Genomic DNA, 17,577 nt, shown 5'->3' with positions numbered 1-17,577 from the left:
GCAGGAATGTTTCCATTCACCATATACGAAGCAACTGTCAGTTCCTTCCCTTGTCAGCCCAGGCTCCTGGTTTGCACATCATAAAACTGGGGGTGTGCAGTGGGAGAGGGAGAAAGTGCAGAAAAAGGTCCTCTCCCTGCAATCCAATGTTTTCTTCTGCACATAGCAACACTTCACATCTCTATGACAGGCACTGCCAAGTCAGCCACAGGGCCAGAGGAAAGAGATTCCGCTGGCCCGAATGCACTTCATAGAAGTGGGGCTGGGGGCTGGGAGAGTCAGGGGCCAGGATCCTGCTACTGAGAGGACTGAACACCCGTGTGTGTGTGTGTGTGTGTGTGTGTGTGTGTGTGTGTGTGTGTGCGTGCAGGTACCTAAAACCTCTCTTCCTTGGGAATACCAGTACATTCCATGACTGCCATCTAAGTGCCTCTGCTGTTGAAACCTGTGCCAACAAGCTGTTTGAGAGCTCTCCTTTTACTGGAGCATAGCTCATTTTGGCTCCACAAGCATGGGGTGAAATGGTGGCTCCAGAAAGGAGTTGTTGGCTCAGGGCACTCAGAATTAGGCAACACAGAACTCCCAGCTCCAAGACTGGTGAGATCAGAGTTGGCGGCCAAGGGTCCCCGACTTGTGCATGATCGCCCTCTAGTGGGAAGAGTGTGAAAATGCCAAAATTCACCAAGAGTAAGGTGGGGTTGCTTTTCAGTTTGGAGAGGTGTAGACCAGGGGTCAGCAAACTCCTGCTCGTGGGCCAAATCCCACTTGACGCCTGTTTTTGTATAGCCCAAAAGCTAAGGATAGTTTCTCGTACCTTAAATGGTGGGAAAAAATCAAAGGAGGAATATTTCATGACGTTTGACAATTGTGTGAAATTCACATGTCCATAAATAAAGTTTTATTGCAGTACAGCCACACCCATTCATTGACATGTTGTCTCTGGCTGCGCTCTGTGCCATGACAGCAGAGTTGAGTAGCTGTGACAGAGGCTGCATGGTCTGCAAATTTGGAAATACTTACCAACTGGTCCTTTATTGACAATGTTTCTTGATGTCTGGCCTGGACTGTGAGCCAGGCTGAAGGGAAACTCGCTTGCTCAGAGCCCTTCCTTTAGTCTTTAACATCCATGCTCTGTTCCAGCTGCAAGGAGGCTGCCTCCTCACAGTCAGTCATGGAATCCGACAGGAGCTCTGTCTGTAGTGAGGGGTGGAGACCCCAATTCTCACCTCTCTGCCCAAGAAGACCACACATAGGGAGACCCCAAGGCAACTTCTCTCACTGACTAAAGATCATTTCTTGCAAAGCCTAAGCAAACTATACCGATGAGGCAGGTTCACAGGCAACACGGCAATGGTGCAGAAATGACTGGGGCTATTTGGTGCACAGGTGACGGGCCACTGCTCCCTTAAGGAGCCTATTCCATCAGTGTGAGAGCTGGCAGAGACTCGAACCTTCTGTTCCAGCCCAACTCCTCACCAATAAAGAAGCCGATGCCCAAAGAGGTAAAGGGGGGTGTCCAAGGTCACCCAACCACTCGATACAGAGAAGGACAAGTGCAGATCCTTCACCCTCCCCGCAGATCCCCAAAGCAGACCCCACTCAATTTCACCAATTGTACGGACTGTTCTCAATTCTAATAATAGAGTACTCCCATACTTTAGGAATTTAAAGGCTTTTTTTTTTTTTAAAAAAGAGAAGGGTGATAATATATAATAATTTTTTTTCCCAAAGGACCTTACTTGCCAAAAAAAAAAAAAAAAAAGTTGGGATGTCTCTATAGGACTATAATGTTAAAAAGAATTGCTGGTCTATAAACCCCCAAACCACTTGCCGCTAAATAAAAGGCAAGATCCCATGAGCAACTGCGAGTGTGGTTCATTAATCTTTTGGTATATTTGTTCATTTTTTGACTCAACAAATATTTATTGAGGCCCACTCTGAGCCTGGCCATATGAAAAGGAACTAAATTACTTGTGCACCTAGGTGCCAGGCATCTCATTAGCTGTTTTACATAAAGGATCTAATTTAATTTTCACAACTGCCACCCTGGAAGGTAGGTGGCATTATTCTCGTCTTGCAGACGAGGAGCTCAAGGCTCAGACAGGAGTAAAACTTGCCCAGTGTCCCCAGCCAGGCATCAGCAGACTCCCAGGTCCTGTGCTCTCTCTGTACCCCGTGCTTCCTTCTCATGCATAAACGGTTCAGAGTGATGTGTGGGGAAGCCAAGTGAGAATGCAGGCAGGGTCAAGGGCCCAGGCAGCCGGAGCAGGGGGGACTCACCATTGAGCAGCCAAGTGATTCGGGGCACCGGGGTCCCCTGCACCGAGCACTGCAGCACAAAGTCCTGGCCCTCAACGACAGTGCAGTCCTTTAGGACACTGGAGAATGAGGGGGCCGCCTCCATCACGGCCAGCCCTGTGAAGGCAAAGAACAGACAGGCCATCTCAGATCACAGCTGACCCGTGCTGCTGACTGACTGGAGGCTGACACCTCACTGCCCTGGGCGCCCAGGGCTTGCTTCTTTGGTGGCCTGGCTTTGCCTGACCCATCATCACACAGGGAAGCAGGCAGCACCACTGAGGCAGAGACCTGGAGCCTGAGGCAGAGTCACTGGCAGGGGCTTTTTCACTGTCACAAGACACCCCACCCAGGTCTGGGAGTGCTCAGGACGAGGCTGGCCTCCTCTCCTCTGGGACACAAGTCCCCCCCACCCCACCATCTTGTCTTGACTTTCACTATCCTGGAGCATCTGCAAAGCTCCTCCTTCCCCCTTTCTTGGCCCTATTCTACTTTCTGGTGTCTTTTATCATCTTTGACGTGTCCCATCAGACGATGCACACATTTTTTTTTTTTTTTTTTAAATCCTTGGCCGAAATGTTTCATTAGATTGAAAATGTGGATAAAATAGATTTTTTAGGAAAACATAAATTGCCTAAGCTGACTCAAAGAACAATTTATAAATTAAAAGAACAGACTGGCAACCTCTAAGATCTAATCATAGAAATATCCCCTTATGGTTTACTCAAGAGATATATGTACAAGGATGAACACTGAAACATTGTATGTAATAGCTAAAGACCCTGCACACTCTTGTGAATATCTTTTTCACTTGTAGAGACCACATGTCCATTGGTGAGGACATTTCAATTTTAAATTATTATAATTAATTTTTCCAATTCCAGGACAGAATCAAATGACAAGGACTTACATGGGTTCTAGTTTTCCAACCTAGGCCAGTGATTCAGAAGCATTGAGGGCCTGGGACAATGCATTACTCAGTCACGACAATGCATTACCCAGTCCCCCCCCCCCCCCCGCACCCCATGATTCTGACGCACAATCTCACTGAGAACCACTGAGCTGAACTTTCCGGAAGCCTTCTAAATAGGTGAGTTGGGGAGTATTTTGTAGCTTGGGGGCCATAATTAAGAGCAATAGGGATAGAAACTCTCTCCTACAACACCCACAACATGGCGCAGAAGAGTCAAGGTGGCTGATAGCTGAGAAAAGGCAACTGGATTTGGTGATGAGAAGATATCTCACTGGTACTTTTCAAGAGAAGCTATTCAATACAGTAATGAGGGGAAAACCATATTATACAGCAAAGGTTTAAGGGCAAAGGCTAATATTTGAGGGCTTACCAGGTACTTTTCCAGAGGTGACAATGCCACGAGACTGCTACCTTTAGCTCGTTGTATAGGTGAAGTTCATAATCTCCCATAGTCAAGCCCAATGGTGAAGCAAGGCTTTACACCCAGTTCCCTGACTTTATATCCACACCTCCTCCTCTAGCCCCGAGCTCCCCTAAAGGGAGAGTAGGCAGTGGGAGCACAGCTACAAGTCAGGATGTGGTGCATCTGAATGGGACTGGTACTGAGGGAAGGGATGCCAGCCTATCTGGACAGGTTGGGGGAGGCACCACCTCCACCCCTTTGGACGGCATCGAATTCCCCCATTAGAGAAATGCCTTTGGGAGTCACTGAAAACAATATGGGCTTTTGTGTCAGACCAACACAGGTTAGGAATATGCTATTTTTTACAAGGCACGGGACCTTGAACAAGTCACTTAACCTCACTACAGCTCAGTCTTCTCATTTGGAAAATGGGTGTAACTCTATCTCGTAAGATTGTTGGGGTAACTGAATGGGGCCATGCAAGTAAAGCTTTTAGCACGAAGTCTGGCACACTGAACAGGCTTTCGGTGGGGGATTAGCTGTTATTATCAGATGGAAGCTGGGCGTGGAGACTGGAGTAGCACCAAGTTTTGGGGTAAAAGAGTGAGAGAGAGAACGTGGGAGCTTAAGGGTCACTGAAGCAGAAGGAAGTTTTTTTTTTTCTTTTTAGTTGAGGGGAGACCAGAGCACACCTGTAGGGAGGAGAAAGAGGCCTCTAGATAGGGGGACGAGGAGAGACTGAAGAAATGGTGGGAGAGTCAATCATTATTAGACCCGATCTTTGTGGGGATGGGAGGGATGGAAAGAGAAGTCTTGGTAAGGCAAACAGGCAGCTTTTCTGCAGTGATAGGAAGAAAGAGAGGAAGAGGCGTTAGACGACCTACATCTTGGTGAAGCCTTCTAGAGAACAGCTAAGGAGAAAGGCAGTCAAGCAGGGCTTCTGCAATGGCAGACTAAGGACTTCCATAAGTCTGCTCCTCCAGACAAGGAACAGGAACGCTGGCAAAAGTACTCAACATCAACATTCTCAGAACTCTGGAAATTACCCGAAGGCTTGCAGCATCCTGAGCAGCCTTCATTCTAAAACAAACAAACAAACACACAGCTGAATCTCGGTAAGCACAGCAAGCTTTGTGGCATGCCCAGTTTCCACCCCCTTGCCCAGCTCTGCGGTGGCTTTAAAACCCACAGTGTCTTTCACCCCCAACTTGCTGCAGCTATGGTCTCCACACACAGCTTCCATTTAATAATAGGAGCTAACACTCCAACCAAAGCTTCTTGGTTTTCAACCTCTGGTGGACCCAATGTTAGGTGAGTCTCCCGCCCTGACACAGAGCCCTGATGATGATGCTCAGGTTCCCCGACGTGGGACCTCTGCCTACAGGCGCTCCCACCTCCAAATGAATGGATACTATTCCTTGCAGAGGAATTCACAAATGTAGTAAAATTCCCAATTAAGAAGTGAGTCAATGGTATACAGTGAAAAGCAAGACTACCTCTCACCCCCTCCTGGACCCCCAGTTTCTCTTCCTAGAGGTAACTTGTGGAACCTTCCAGAAATGTTTATGCACGCACAAACATCAGTTTGCTTTGTGTACATAGATGTTTTTTTCCCTTTAACACAAACAGCATATGATACACACACGGCTCTCTCTGCACTTGGCTTGTCCCCCGTACTAACATATCTTGGACGGGTTTCACTAGCAGGGTCTACAGGTCAGGCACATTCGTTCCCCTGGCTTCATGGCATCTTACTGTGTGAATGAACTAGTAAGCTCTTTTTTTTGAAACATTTATTACGGCAAATTTCAAACGTACGCAGAAGTAGAGAAAGCTGCATAGTGAATCATCATATCCCTGTTCCTCAACTTTCATAATGGCCAATCTCACTTCATTCATACCCGCCACTGAGTCCCACAACACATGGATTATATCTGAAGTAAATGTCAGAAATCATATCATTTCACCAGTAAATAACTCAGCTTTTATCTCTAAAATATATGGACTTTGAGAAAAATCACCATGAGATCCACCATCACATCTTAAAAATAGCACTAACTCCTTTATACTGGATATCCTGTCAGTGCTCAAATTTTCCTGATGTTCTTACAAAAAAATATTTTTTAAAGTTGTCTCCATCAGGATCCATGCAAAGTCCATGTATTGCAACTATCAGTGTCTCTTATGTGTCTTTTCATCTAAGTTTGCTACAGTTTGTTCCTTCTTTCCTTTTGGCTTGCAATTTACTTGTTGAAAAAATAGGTGAAGGTTATTTGTCTCATAGAGTTTCTATCAGCCTGCAATGTGCTGTGGTTTAATAAGTTCCTCAATAGTATGACATGAGTCTAGGGTCCCTAAACACAGTTCTGTCACAGTAGTGAAAAAATAAATGGAAACAACAATAAGGCCACGATGCCTAAACATCGTTCTATGAAATATTATACGGCCATTACAAAGCATACTTTTTTTTTTTTTTTTTTTTTTTTTTTGCGGTACGCGGGCCTCTCACTGTTGTGGCCTCTCCCGTTGCGGAGCACAGGCTCCGGACGTGCAGGCTCAGCGGCCATGGCTCACAGGCCCAGCCGGTCTGCGGCATGTGGGATCTTCCCGGACCGGGGCACGAACCCGTGTCCCCTGCATTGGCAGGCGGACTCTCAACCACTGCACCACCAGGGAAGCCCCAAAGCATGCTTTTAAACGACATTAAAAAATATAGAAAGAAATAGTATAGAAAGATGCTTATGTAATGTGAGCAAATTAGAATAGTAAGCAGTATACAAACAGCACAAAGCTAAATTTGTTTTAAAAATATTAAACTATCATTTACTTCTGAGTCATAAGATTATATACATTGTTTAAATTCCTTTCAATGAACATGCACTACTTTTATAAACAGACACTATACTGAGCACAAAAGATGTGGCACTCACATCACCTCACATCACTCTCAGTGTGTCGATCTGGTTCTCTGTGAGACTCGGCAGCCCACAGCTGCGCTGGGCCTGGGGCCTGGGCATGTTTATTCTGAGGTGATTCGGATGTGAACTCCTGATCAGGAATCACTCTCCTGGAGCAGTGACTCTGGCCTTGGCCGGTGGGTGGGGGCGATGTTTCTGTTGGGTGGTACACCCTGGACAGGGGGCTGCAGGAGGTGACGCCTGTGCGGTGTATGAAGCACCCCACAGAGGTCCTCCCTCAGGGAACCTGGGGTGACCTGGAGGAATGTACTCACTTTTCACCAGGAGGGTCCAGCCACAGGACACCCGGCCTCGGACGTTGGTGGCTGTGCAGCTGTAGTTCCCGCTGTCCCTGGCCCGCGCTCTCAGGAGGCAGAGGTAATGGGTCCCCCCAGCCTCATAAACCTCGATGGTGCCTTCTCTTCTCCTCAAGGGGGCACCGTCCAGGAACCAGGTCACTTCAGGCTTCGGGATCCCTGAAACTACAGGGCCAGGTGAAGGACGGGAGGCCCCCGAGAGTACGCTGTACTTGTGGGGTGCAGGTAGGGGTGGAGAGGCTGAGCCGGAGGGCAGAGCCCAGTCCCATGTGCAGCCGCCCTCCCGCTTGAACCTGCTTTCTTACCCCTCCACCCCACATCCCAAGACGGAGGCAGGGTCCCTGGGGAGGAAGGCTACACGGTGATAAGCTAGGTCTCCAGATCAGCCAGAGGGAGGAAAGAGGAGGGGACCCTGCAGCTTGTGTGTGGTGGAGATGGTGGTGATGGGTTTCCGGCGGAGGGTGGTGAGAATTAGGGCTCAGGGTCAGTGCTGTCTCCAACCATGAACAATGGGTCACTGCTGGGAGTTTCTCCAGAACAAGAGACATGACGAGATTGAGTCCTTCCGGAGGGCAGACCCCTGTAAGGTGCTTCCTGGGGTCGGGGATGGGGCTGTGGTCCAAGGGGCCGGGGGATACAGGAGACTCTGACCACTGAGCGGAAGGAAGGGAGTGGCCACCCGGGGGCTAAGTGTGGGCACCAGTGGCCTCAGGCAGCTCTACTCACCCTCGCATCTGAACTTGACTGGCTGGTCCTCACTGACTTCCTGGCTTTGGGGCTTGCTCTCAAATTTGGGGAATGTTGTGTCCCCCTGGCCCTCCATGGGGACCTTCCTGGTAGCAACCTGGCTCACAGTGTCTTGGCTTCCCAGGCCACACTGCCTGGCGTGGAGGGCGGCTGGAGGGCGAGCAGCTGGCTTCTCCCTCTCTTCTCTGGAAGGAGACGGGGCACCCGAGACTGGCACTCTCTGTGCCAGCTGCACTTTTGCGGCCTGCAGGGTGATGGTGCTGGAAGTCTTCTGCAGGACGGGGGTCCTCAGGGCCTTTCCAGGCGAGTCCCCCACTGGCTCCGGCTCAGATTCCCTCAGGGGCTGAGGCTGGCTCCCCGTGGCCCAGGTCGGGGAGCCACCTCTCTGGATGCTGGAGCAGTTCTTACTCTCAGCTACAGCCTCCAAGCCATCCAGTTTCAGCCCCTGAGCGATTCCATTGGTCACTTCCTTCCTGATGTCTGAATTGGCCACCTTTGTTCCTCTCACAAGCGACCTGTTTGGTGGGTGTGTGGCGGGGGACAGTGGGGCAGAAGAAGAAATAGAACAATCATCTGGTTATGCATTACAAGCCCAGACTCCCGGGATTACAAAAGCCCACAGATCAAGATAGAGTAAGAGCCGATGTCTTTCTATGCAGTTTGCTCAGTTTCCAGCCAGAAAACAAGCAGCCATTCTTCAAACCCATCCCTAGCCCAGTGTTCTATCCACACTTACTACATCTGCCCTTTTTCTCTTCTACACGAGCCCCGACCTGGTTCAAACACGTGGTGTCCCCTATCCACACTGGCCCTAACCCAAGTTCCACAAAGCACGCACAGTCCATCTTTTAAAAACATAAATTGAATGATGCCATTTTAAGCTTAAGAATTTCCAACAGCTTTTCCACTCGCTTAAGAGTAAAACTGAGCTGTTCAAGACGGCCTGCAGGGATGCCATGTGGGAGGTGGCTCTGCGTGGACCCCCCCACAAGACACTGTCTCCAGTGCCTACCAGGCTGCAGCCCCTCAGGGTTCTTTGGGCCCCAGGCTCCCTCTCAACTCACCACTTTCATACCTGCAACACCTCTGTTTGGAACACTTTCTCCCTGAGCTTTTCTCTTAGCTCATACTACTCCTCACAGACCTGAGCTCAAATATCAAGCCATCGAAAAGGTGTCCTCTGACACTCTACTCCAAATTAGCGCTTCTCGTAGACTTATGTTTAGCGCTTATGTTATGTGTGGCTCTGTTTAAGGCCCTTCTCTACACCAGACAGCTCGCCATGCATACCCAGCATCTAGCACAGAGCCTCACGCTCAGGAAAGGAAGCTCTCCCGATGAAGACGTGCTGGGTGAGCAAGTAGATTCTGGCCTTGAACGTGGAGGGCATCCTTGCAGAGCAGTGCCCTTCCTAATGACAGCTAACTAGTAAAGATACTGAGCAGGGTCTTCAAGAGTCTCTTGATGGCAAGCCTGACACAGGATCTGGACAGCAAATTACAATAGAATAAAACTAAACACCCCAAATAAAACAGTGCCTCCCAAACAGTCAGTTCTCCCCCCTACATGGTGACTCAGAAATTCAGGGCGTTCCTTGATGATGAGCCCTCTTTTCTCTCAGGGCATTTCAAGATGGAAACAGGATAATCACAAAGCCTACACACACCTGTTGGCAATGTCCAAGCCTGGAGAAAGGGAGAAGGTAGAAAGACCGTTAGTGGAATGTTTTATACACCAAGAACAGCAAGTGATACGACAACCATCTCTTGTTTATGACAGAGTTTGGCTTCCCAAACTCTCACTTTCCCCATCACCTATGGTCCTCCCTCCCTCTCTCCTTTCAGCTTCCCTGGTCCTGAACTTCTTGGGTTAATCTGATAAACTCCTCTGAGCCCTGGAGACACTGTTAACCTTCCAGCACTGCCTTGGGACCTTTATGGCAGCCTCTGCTGCCCCGCCCTGGGCACTGGAGCTTCCAGTTCTCTAGCCCACAGAAGGAAACAAACACCACTCTACTGAAAACTTCAAACCCAGAAAGTTTAACTTGCATGTGGCCCTCAAAAAGAAACCCCCAGTGCTCATTTTTGACAAATACCTGCTTCATTTTAAAGTGTACAGAGAAAGTGGAATTTTATTCAGTTCTTCAAAGAAAAAACATACAATTACTAGACATGTTTTTCTTGCCACATGATTTTAAAACATTTTTATCACGGAAAATTACAAAATATACAATAGTACAGAGGAGGATATAACAAACACTGAAAGCCTACACCCAGATTAGGGAAATATCAACCTTTTGCCAATCTTATCTATCCCGTTTTGTTTTGGTTATTTGAGGGGATTTTTCTGGGAATCTTTTCAAACAAAATGTCATTAAGTGCTTCAGAAGGAAAGAGTTCTTTAATTCAGTGCCAGGGCAAGTAAAGGGAGAGGGGCTAAAACACTTCTCCAGATGACTAACAGCAGGTCCTGAGCCTGCAGTGAGTTGTGAAGTCAAATGCTATGGTCGGGACCAGGGTTTTTTCTTTTTCTTTTTTTTAAATTGCCAACGTTTTCTTATGTGGTAGTCCTACACTTTCTTTCTTTCTTTCTTTCTTTTTAAATATTCATTTATTTATTTTGGCTGCCCCGGTCTTAGTTGCGGCAGGCGGGATCTTTTTTTTTTTTTTTTAGTTTCAGCATGTGGGAACTAGTTCCCCAACCAGGGATCGAACCCGGGTCCCCTGCATTGGGAGCATGGAGTCTTACCCACTGGACCACCAGGAAAGTTCCCAGGGTTTTTTCTTTTAATGGTGTAGAATGGAAGAGAAAATGCCAGCATGTACTGTACATACTACTACTCAGGATTGTTTCATAAAACTTGTTTTAGTTAAATCTCTGTCTCTCTGTCTCTCTGTCTCTCTGTCTCTCTCTCTGTCTCTCTCCAGCTATCTATCTGTCTATTTATCTATCTATCTATCTATCTATCTCCTGGGTTGCAATGTAGAATAAATTTGTTTCTGTGGGAGTGAACACACTTGGGCCAAAAGTGTACAGAAAGCAAGAAGGGGTATTTTCTGAGAAAGGAAAGAGACGGGGAAGAGGAAAATCAAAGAAATGAGGGTAAGAAAGGAGGAGGAGAGAGTAAGGTCGTTTCCCTCCCAGATCCCTAAATCCCACCCCGCTCAAGGTTTCCGCTAGAATGAAGTGACGTCAATCGCCTTCCCCCTCCACACACTCTGGCTTCCCCAGGCTGGACTTGGCAGAACCAAGCGGAATGTAAGGGAGAGGCGTATTCAAAGAGATTTCAAGAGAAGAGTTTACTGGGGCTGATGACTACAGCAAGAAGAGACAGGAGTCATAGGCGACGCTGAAATGCCCAGTCTGGTGGGAAGCAAAGAGTTAAGTTGAGGGAGCACCTGATCTGAACGACAGGATGGATGACAAGATCAGTTTCAGGCAGGTTAAATCTGAGGTGATGGCAAGACATTAGCAATGCCCACTCTTCCAAAAGGCAATTAGAGATGTAAATAAAAAAAGGAGTCTGGGGCTTCCCTGGCAGCCCCAACCAGGGATCGAACCCGGGTCCCCTGCATTGGGAGCATGGAGTCTTACCCACTGGACCACCAGGAAAGTTCCCAGGGTTTTTTCTTTTAATGGTGTAGAATGGAAGAGAAAATGCCAGCATGTACTGTACATACTACTACTCAGGATTGTTTCATAAAACTTGTTTTAGTTAAATCTCTGTCTCTCTGTCTCTCTGTCTCTCTGTCTCTCTCTCTGTCTCTCTCCAGCTATCTATCTGTCTATTTATCTATCTATCTATCTATCTATCTCCTGGGTTGCAATGTAGAATAAATTTGTTTCTGTGGGAGTGAACACACTTGGGCCAAAAGTGTACAGAAAGCAAGAAGGGGTATTTTCTGAGAAAGGAAAGAGACGGGGAAGAGGAAAATCAAAGAAATGAGGGTAAGAAAGGAGGAGGAGAGAGTAAGGTCGTTTCCCTCCCAGATCCCTAAATCCCACCCCGCTCAAGGTTTCCGCTAGAATGAAGTGACGTCAATCGCCTTCCCCCTCCACACACTCTGGCTTCCCCAGGCTGGACTTGGCAGAACCAAGCGGAATGTAAGGGAGAGGCGTATTCAAAGAGATTTCAAGAGAAGAGTTTACTGGGGCTGATGACTACAGCAAGAAGAGACAGGAGTCATAGGCGACGCTGAAATGCCCAGTCTGGTGGGAAGCAAAGAGTTAAGTTGAGGGAGCACCTGATCTGAACGACAGGATGGATGACAAGATCAGTTTCAGGCAGGTTAAATCTGAGGTGATGGCAAGACATTAGCAATGCCCACTCTTCCAAAAGGCAATTAGAGATGTAAATAAAAAAAGGAGTCTGGGGCTTCCCTGGCAGCACAGTGGTTGAGAGTCCACCTGCCGATGCAGGGGACACGGGTTCGTGCCATGGTCCGGGAAGATCCCACATGCCGCGGAGCGGCTGGGCCCATGAGCCATGGCCGCTGAGCCTGCGCGTCCGGAGCCTGTGCTCCGCAAAGGGAGAGGCCACAACAGTGAGAGGCCCGCGTACCGCAAAAAAAAAAAAAAAAAGTTAAAAAAAGGAGTCTGAGCAAGAAGGAAAAACTGAACACAGGTGTGCAGACACATGTGAAGCATCTTCCTCTGTGGCCGTGTCTGTGCTACCCACCTACCCTTTCTTCTGATTCAAGACCCTGCCCCTGGGGAGGGACACATGAGTAGGTAAGTGTGACACGTGTCACACACAGACACGTAATGAACAAGCAGCTCCTTCTAGGAGGGTAAGGACTCCAGGAAGGGACGGTTCGGCACTAGCCCTCCCACCGCCTGATACCTTGGATGGAGAGCTCAGCAGACATGGAGGCCTTCCCTGACCCATTCACCACCATGCACGTGTACACTCCCACGTCATCTTGGTTGACCTCGTGGATTTCCAGGACTTGCACCCCATTCTTCTCAGACATAGACACACGGGAACTGGGCTGCAGGGGAACATCTCCCTGTGGATGGCATAGGCAGCTTGGTCAGAGAAACTGCTCACCTTTTGACTCTGTCCTACCTCCTGTCAATCCAGGTGGGACAGACACCAGGCATGCACAGCAGGGCCCTCTGCTCTGGGCTCTGTCAACATGCTTGGAGAGCAGCCTGAGGGCAACCCGAGGGTCCTGACTCGAGGTGCATGGATGCGCTGTGGTGTTCGGTCCAGCTGAGGGCAGGTGTATGGAACCTGTTTCGAAGGAGCCCTAGTTTGAGGTGGGAAATCCTATATTCCTCACTTTAGTCCTCCTGTGTCTCCCTCCTCCTTTTATTGCTGTTCCAGGGTCAGTACAGGAGAATCAGGAATCAGAGAAAAGGCATCCTGTCACTCATTTTTATACAGGAGTTCCATCTGTGAAAAAGCTCCTCTCCCTGGCCTTGACCCCCAGAGCTCCTCACTGCCCTGTTAACATGGGCTGCACCCCCGCACTACTGCCTCCTCTTCCCCTCCCCCACCCCTCCCCCACCTCTGTCTTCACATGGTTCAGCCCTGAATGATTTATAAAGCACTCCCACGGGGAGCCTCCCAACAGTATTTGGAGGCAGGTGGGATTATCTCTGCCTCATAGATAAGGACACTGGGGTTCTAAGAGATCAGATGCTTTGCCCAGCACCTCATGCCTTGTCGATCAGGGAGCTGGGGCTTGAAAGCAGACCCAGACTTCAGACTCCACTCTCCTGACATGGCCAGGTCTGTTTTGACTCGGAAGTTTTATACTGTTTTGCGAGCGTGTGGATTACCGGACATCGTGGGCTGAGTAACACAGGGAGAGTGTGCAAACAGGGGCAAGAACGGGCACGGCTACCAAACACACGAGAACCTCAAGGACGCTCTACAGTTGAAGTGGAAGGGACTGATTGGGAAGACCGCCTCCCCGTAGTCCAGGGATCCAACCCAGAGTCAGGGCAGAGACAAAACTTCACCTTGAGCCAGGAGACCTGTGGCTGGGGCCGGCCAGTGATCTTGCAGGAGAATCGCCCCATCTGTCCTTCTTTGACCACCGCTCGGCCCAGCTTAGTAGCAAACTTTGGTGGGCATTCTCCCCAGATGCTAGGACGGGTCTCCACCGCAGGGGCTGCACATCTGTCCCTGGAAAGAAATCAGCAGAGAATCTACAGCAATGCAGCTGCTTTTCTCTCTGTCCCCACCCAAGTTACTTAAGTTGGGCTCAGAAACCAGCAAAGGGCAACCTTCCCAATTCTGTGCCTCAAACACATTTCTAGAAAAATCTGTGGCACCAAAACCTATTTCCTCCAGCTCCTGAGCATGCAGCTAGCCTTCAGTTACTAGCCTCCCTTGAAGTTAGGTATGCTTGAATTCTACTGAGGTCTGGCCAAAGCTGGGCTTTGGCCAACAGACTGTGATCAGAAAGCAGAAACACCATGCGCCATTTCTAGGCTGGACCCATCAAAACCTCCTGTGCTATTCTCCACAGTCTCTCTTGCCCACCTTCCGGGCTCGATGCAGAGAGTCCTGCTGAGACTCCAAGGCCTAGGAGATGATGGATCCACAAAACAGAAGGAGCCTGGGTCCCTGAAAGATAATGGGAAGGTTTTCCACCTGTCCAGGAATATGTGAACTGACTTTGCTTGAATAAGCAATCACCTTTCCCTGTGTCAAGCCATTGCAATTTGGGGGCTTGTCTGTTACAGCAGCCACTGTTACTTACCCTCACCAATTTAGGCTTACTTGCCATAAGAAATTCACATACTGACTGCCTCTTCCAAGTCTGCTTGTTTAAGTCTTCTGATTATTTGCCTTGGTTGTTAGGGAGCCCTGCAGACTACGGCCACATAGCCCACTTCCATTTAGCAACTGGACTAGTCAAAGGGGTATCCATAGAGGCCTCCAGGTCAGGAGGTGCCGTGTGACTGACACATCACACCACAATAGGCTCCCGCTTTAGTTATCAAAACCCAAGATGTTTGAGAAGAGTTGCTCCCCAGGCTGTTCCGCCAAGGCCTCAGGAAACGCCAGTTATCTTACGCTGGGTTGGACATCCTGGAACTTACCCCAAGGCTTTGGAAACAAGAGGCTGACCATGCTTCTTCACAAAGCCCCCTGCAAGTAGGAAACAAAGAGAAAGAGGCTTGAAAAGTCCGGTCTGAGCCACAAACTGGGAGCAACAAAAGCCAGAAAGAGTCAGCGGGGGCGGGGGGTAGATAATGACAGTAACAGTTCACCCTGACCGAGCCCATACTGGGTCAGGCTCTATGGTGGGCACTTTACATGCATCGTCGCATGGATTTCCCGCAATACTTTAAGGAGGCTGGCATTAAAACATCCTTCTATTTTTTTAAACAGGTGAGAAAAATGAGATTCAGAGACATAAAGTCGCCCAGTTGAGTCACAGAGCCAGTAATGGTACAGGAAAGCATCTCGGTCTACCTATTCTAGAACACTCCACCGTTCTGCTGAGTGGTTATATGCCCCTGGACCTTCCACTCGGGGATGATCTGGGGCGATCAGGACCTCTCCAGAAAAGGAGCCAGTTGAACGGACAGGGGAGATGCACATGCATCTCTCTTATTACATCTATTCCTTTTTGACCCAATCACGACTCCACCCTTCCACTTAAAGCCCAGCAAACAGCAGGATCTGTCCTGCTGGCATGGAGCAGATCACAGGAGACAAGCTCCAGAGCAGCCAGCACGTCCCAGAAACTGCACCAGCAGGACACTGGGCACTGCCAGTCCTGGGCGAGGTGCTGCTGTGCTGGGCGGGAAGCAGTTAAACAGCAGACTGTGCAAGGCGGCTGGGGTCAGCTCCTTTATCCAGCTGCTGCTGCTGGGAGGAGCAACTCATAACGTGACCAGGAAGTGACTATAAAGCAGTGGGGTGTTTTTGAGGAATGGGGAGAGGGAGAGGAGGACATTTTTGAGATGACAATCAGCCTGGAAGTTGTTCTCTTTCTGCGACAAACTGGGAATGTTTCTAAAACTCCACCCAAGGCACGCATGGGAAGGGTAGAAGTCATTCCCTGATATCGGCAGGCAGCTGCAATGGGAGATCTGCAGGGTGTCTGCCGGAAAAGGGTAAACGTCCTTAAATTCCAGCACTGATCACATCTATGTGAATGCATAGGAACATAGGAATGGAAGGTGGAGATCATGGCTGAGTACTTCCCTCAGCCATACCTGGCTTAAGGTTATACCAGGACCTTAGTGAAAAAGGGTTAATAACAATGCCTGCATCACATTTAAGTTGTGATGCCATATGGGTTGACACTTGTTGTACATGCATTCTGCTTAACATAACTATTTAGTGAGCCGTGTATAGTTTTCATCCCATAATGTGGGTTTAGTTCTTGTCATTCAATTCTCTGTTCAAGGTTCAAAGAATTTATAAGCTGATAAAAGGAGAGACCTGTTCTGGGAGGGCCCAACTGACAACTGCAGTCAAGATGCTGGGGTCCCTCAGACACCACTGGAGGAAGTTCTTTTAGAAGGTATTTGAGCAAATGAGAATCATCAGCTTTAAAGACGCTCTGTTCTTAGATCAGCATCTTCCTTTCTGTCTCTCCAGTTAAAGGAAACGATGCTAAAAGTAGGAAAGAAAGTTTACAAAGCTACTCACTTTGGTCTTGTTTGTAGTAGTAAATATTGGAAACATAAATGTCACACAGTAGGGAGACAATAAGACAATAAGTGGCTTAGTAAAATGTACAATTAGACTTCTTATTCTGCCACCAAATTATGTTTAAGAATATATGAGACATGCAGAAATATGTTAAAAATATGATGTCATTTGCTCTTCAGCACACTCCAGCTGGGCTGTGGTCCTCTCCACTCCACTGAGCTCCATTCCGACCACCATCTTGCCAAACCCAGTGGTTAATCCTCTTCACAATCTCACTCAGTAGCACTTGACAGCAGGGGCCACTCCTCTCCAGAGCACTTTCTCCTCCAGACTCTCCTGCTTTTACCAGGTTGCCTATTCTTTCCTTAACCTCCTTCTCTTCTGGAACTTTGTCTCTGAGAGCACCCTGGGGCTGAGTCTTGGGGGGGGGGGGGGGGGGTCTTAGCCCCATAGCTTTAAATAATATCCATAATAATTCCCAAACCATACTCCCACCAGAACTTTTTATTCCTCAGAAGTATCCAGGCCAGTGCCCAGCACATAGTAGGTATTCAAATATTTGTTAAACGAATGAATTTTATGAAAAAAAGAGCAGCATGCAAAATTTTCTATTCAATGTGATCATAATCAGGTAAAAATAAGATAAAATACCCAAACATAGTGAAACAACCAGAAGAAAATATATCAAAGCGTAATTGCCTCTTATACATGCTATATTCCACAGCATTAGGCACACACCAATCACTAAGACTCTCATCTAAAATATCCAGGTACCATTCACTGCATTTATCATGCTACTGTACCACTCATTTCACATTGGGGTAAAGATCTGATAAAAATTAGACTGGTCAATAGATAACCAACAAGGACCTACTGTATAGCACAAGGAACTACACTCAGTATTCTCTAATAACCTATAAGGGAAAAGAACCTGCAAAGGGATATGTGTACATATAACTGAATCACTGTGCTGTACACCTGAAACCAACACGATATTGTAAAGCAACTATAATAAAAATAAATTAATTAATTAATTTAAAAAATTAGACTGATCAACAGATGAATGGATAAACAATATAAGGTCTATCTATACAATGAAATATTATTCAGCCATGCAGAGAAATAAAGTAATGATACATGCTACAACAAAGATCAACCCTGAAAGTTTTTGCTAAGTGAAAAAAGCCAGACACACAAAAAATGTATGATTCCATTTATATGAAATGTTCTGAAGCGGCAAATCCACAGAGACAGAA

General features: G+C 48.0%; 1 protein-coding gene across 2 annotated transcripts in view; it reads right to left on the bottom strand.

Annotated features, from left to right (window-relative positions):
- The window catches only part of MYLK (myosin light chain kinase), a 192,930-nt gene that overhangs the window by 108,744 nt on the left and 66,609 nt on the right, over positions 1 to 17,577 (bottom strand). The window contains exons 4-10 of one of the 2 annotated variants that reach the window (XM_007449687.1): positions 14,755 to 14,803; positions 13,666 to 13,831; positions 12,539 to 12,704; positions 9,362 to 9,380; positions 7,675 to 8,210; positions 6,907 to 7,113; positions 2,281 to 2,415 (exon numbers count right to left, since the gene is read on the bottom strand). In XM_007449687.1, coding sequence (XP_007449749.1) covers positions 2,281 to 2,415; positions 6,907 to 7,113; positions 7,675 to 8,210; positions 9,362 to 9,380; positions 12,539 to 12,704; positions 13,666 to 13,831; positions 14,755 to 14,803 — 1,278 coding nt within the window. The remainder of the gene's footprint in view (positions 1 to 2,280; positions 2,416 to 6,906; positions 7,114 to 7,674; positions 8,211 to 9,361; positions 9,381 to 12,538; positions 12,705 to 13,665; positions 13,832 to 14,754; positions 14,804 to 17,577) is intronic. The other variant, XM_007449688.1, reaches the window with a different exon arrangement.

This window comes from Lipotes vexillifer, unplaced genomic scaffold (genome assembly GCF_000442215.2).
Source record: "Lipotes vexillifer unplaced genomic scaffold, Lipotes_vexillifer_v1.1 scaffold1378, whole genome shotgun sequence".
NCBI classification, from domain to species: Eukaryota; Metazoa; Chordata; class Mammalia; order Artiodactyla; family Lipotidae; genus Lipotes; species Lipotes vexillifer.
Note: the sequence above shows the minus strand (reverse complement) of the source record. Positions and strands in the feature narration are given on the sequence as shown.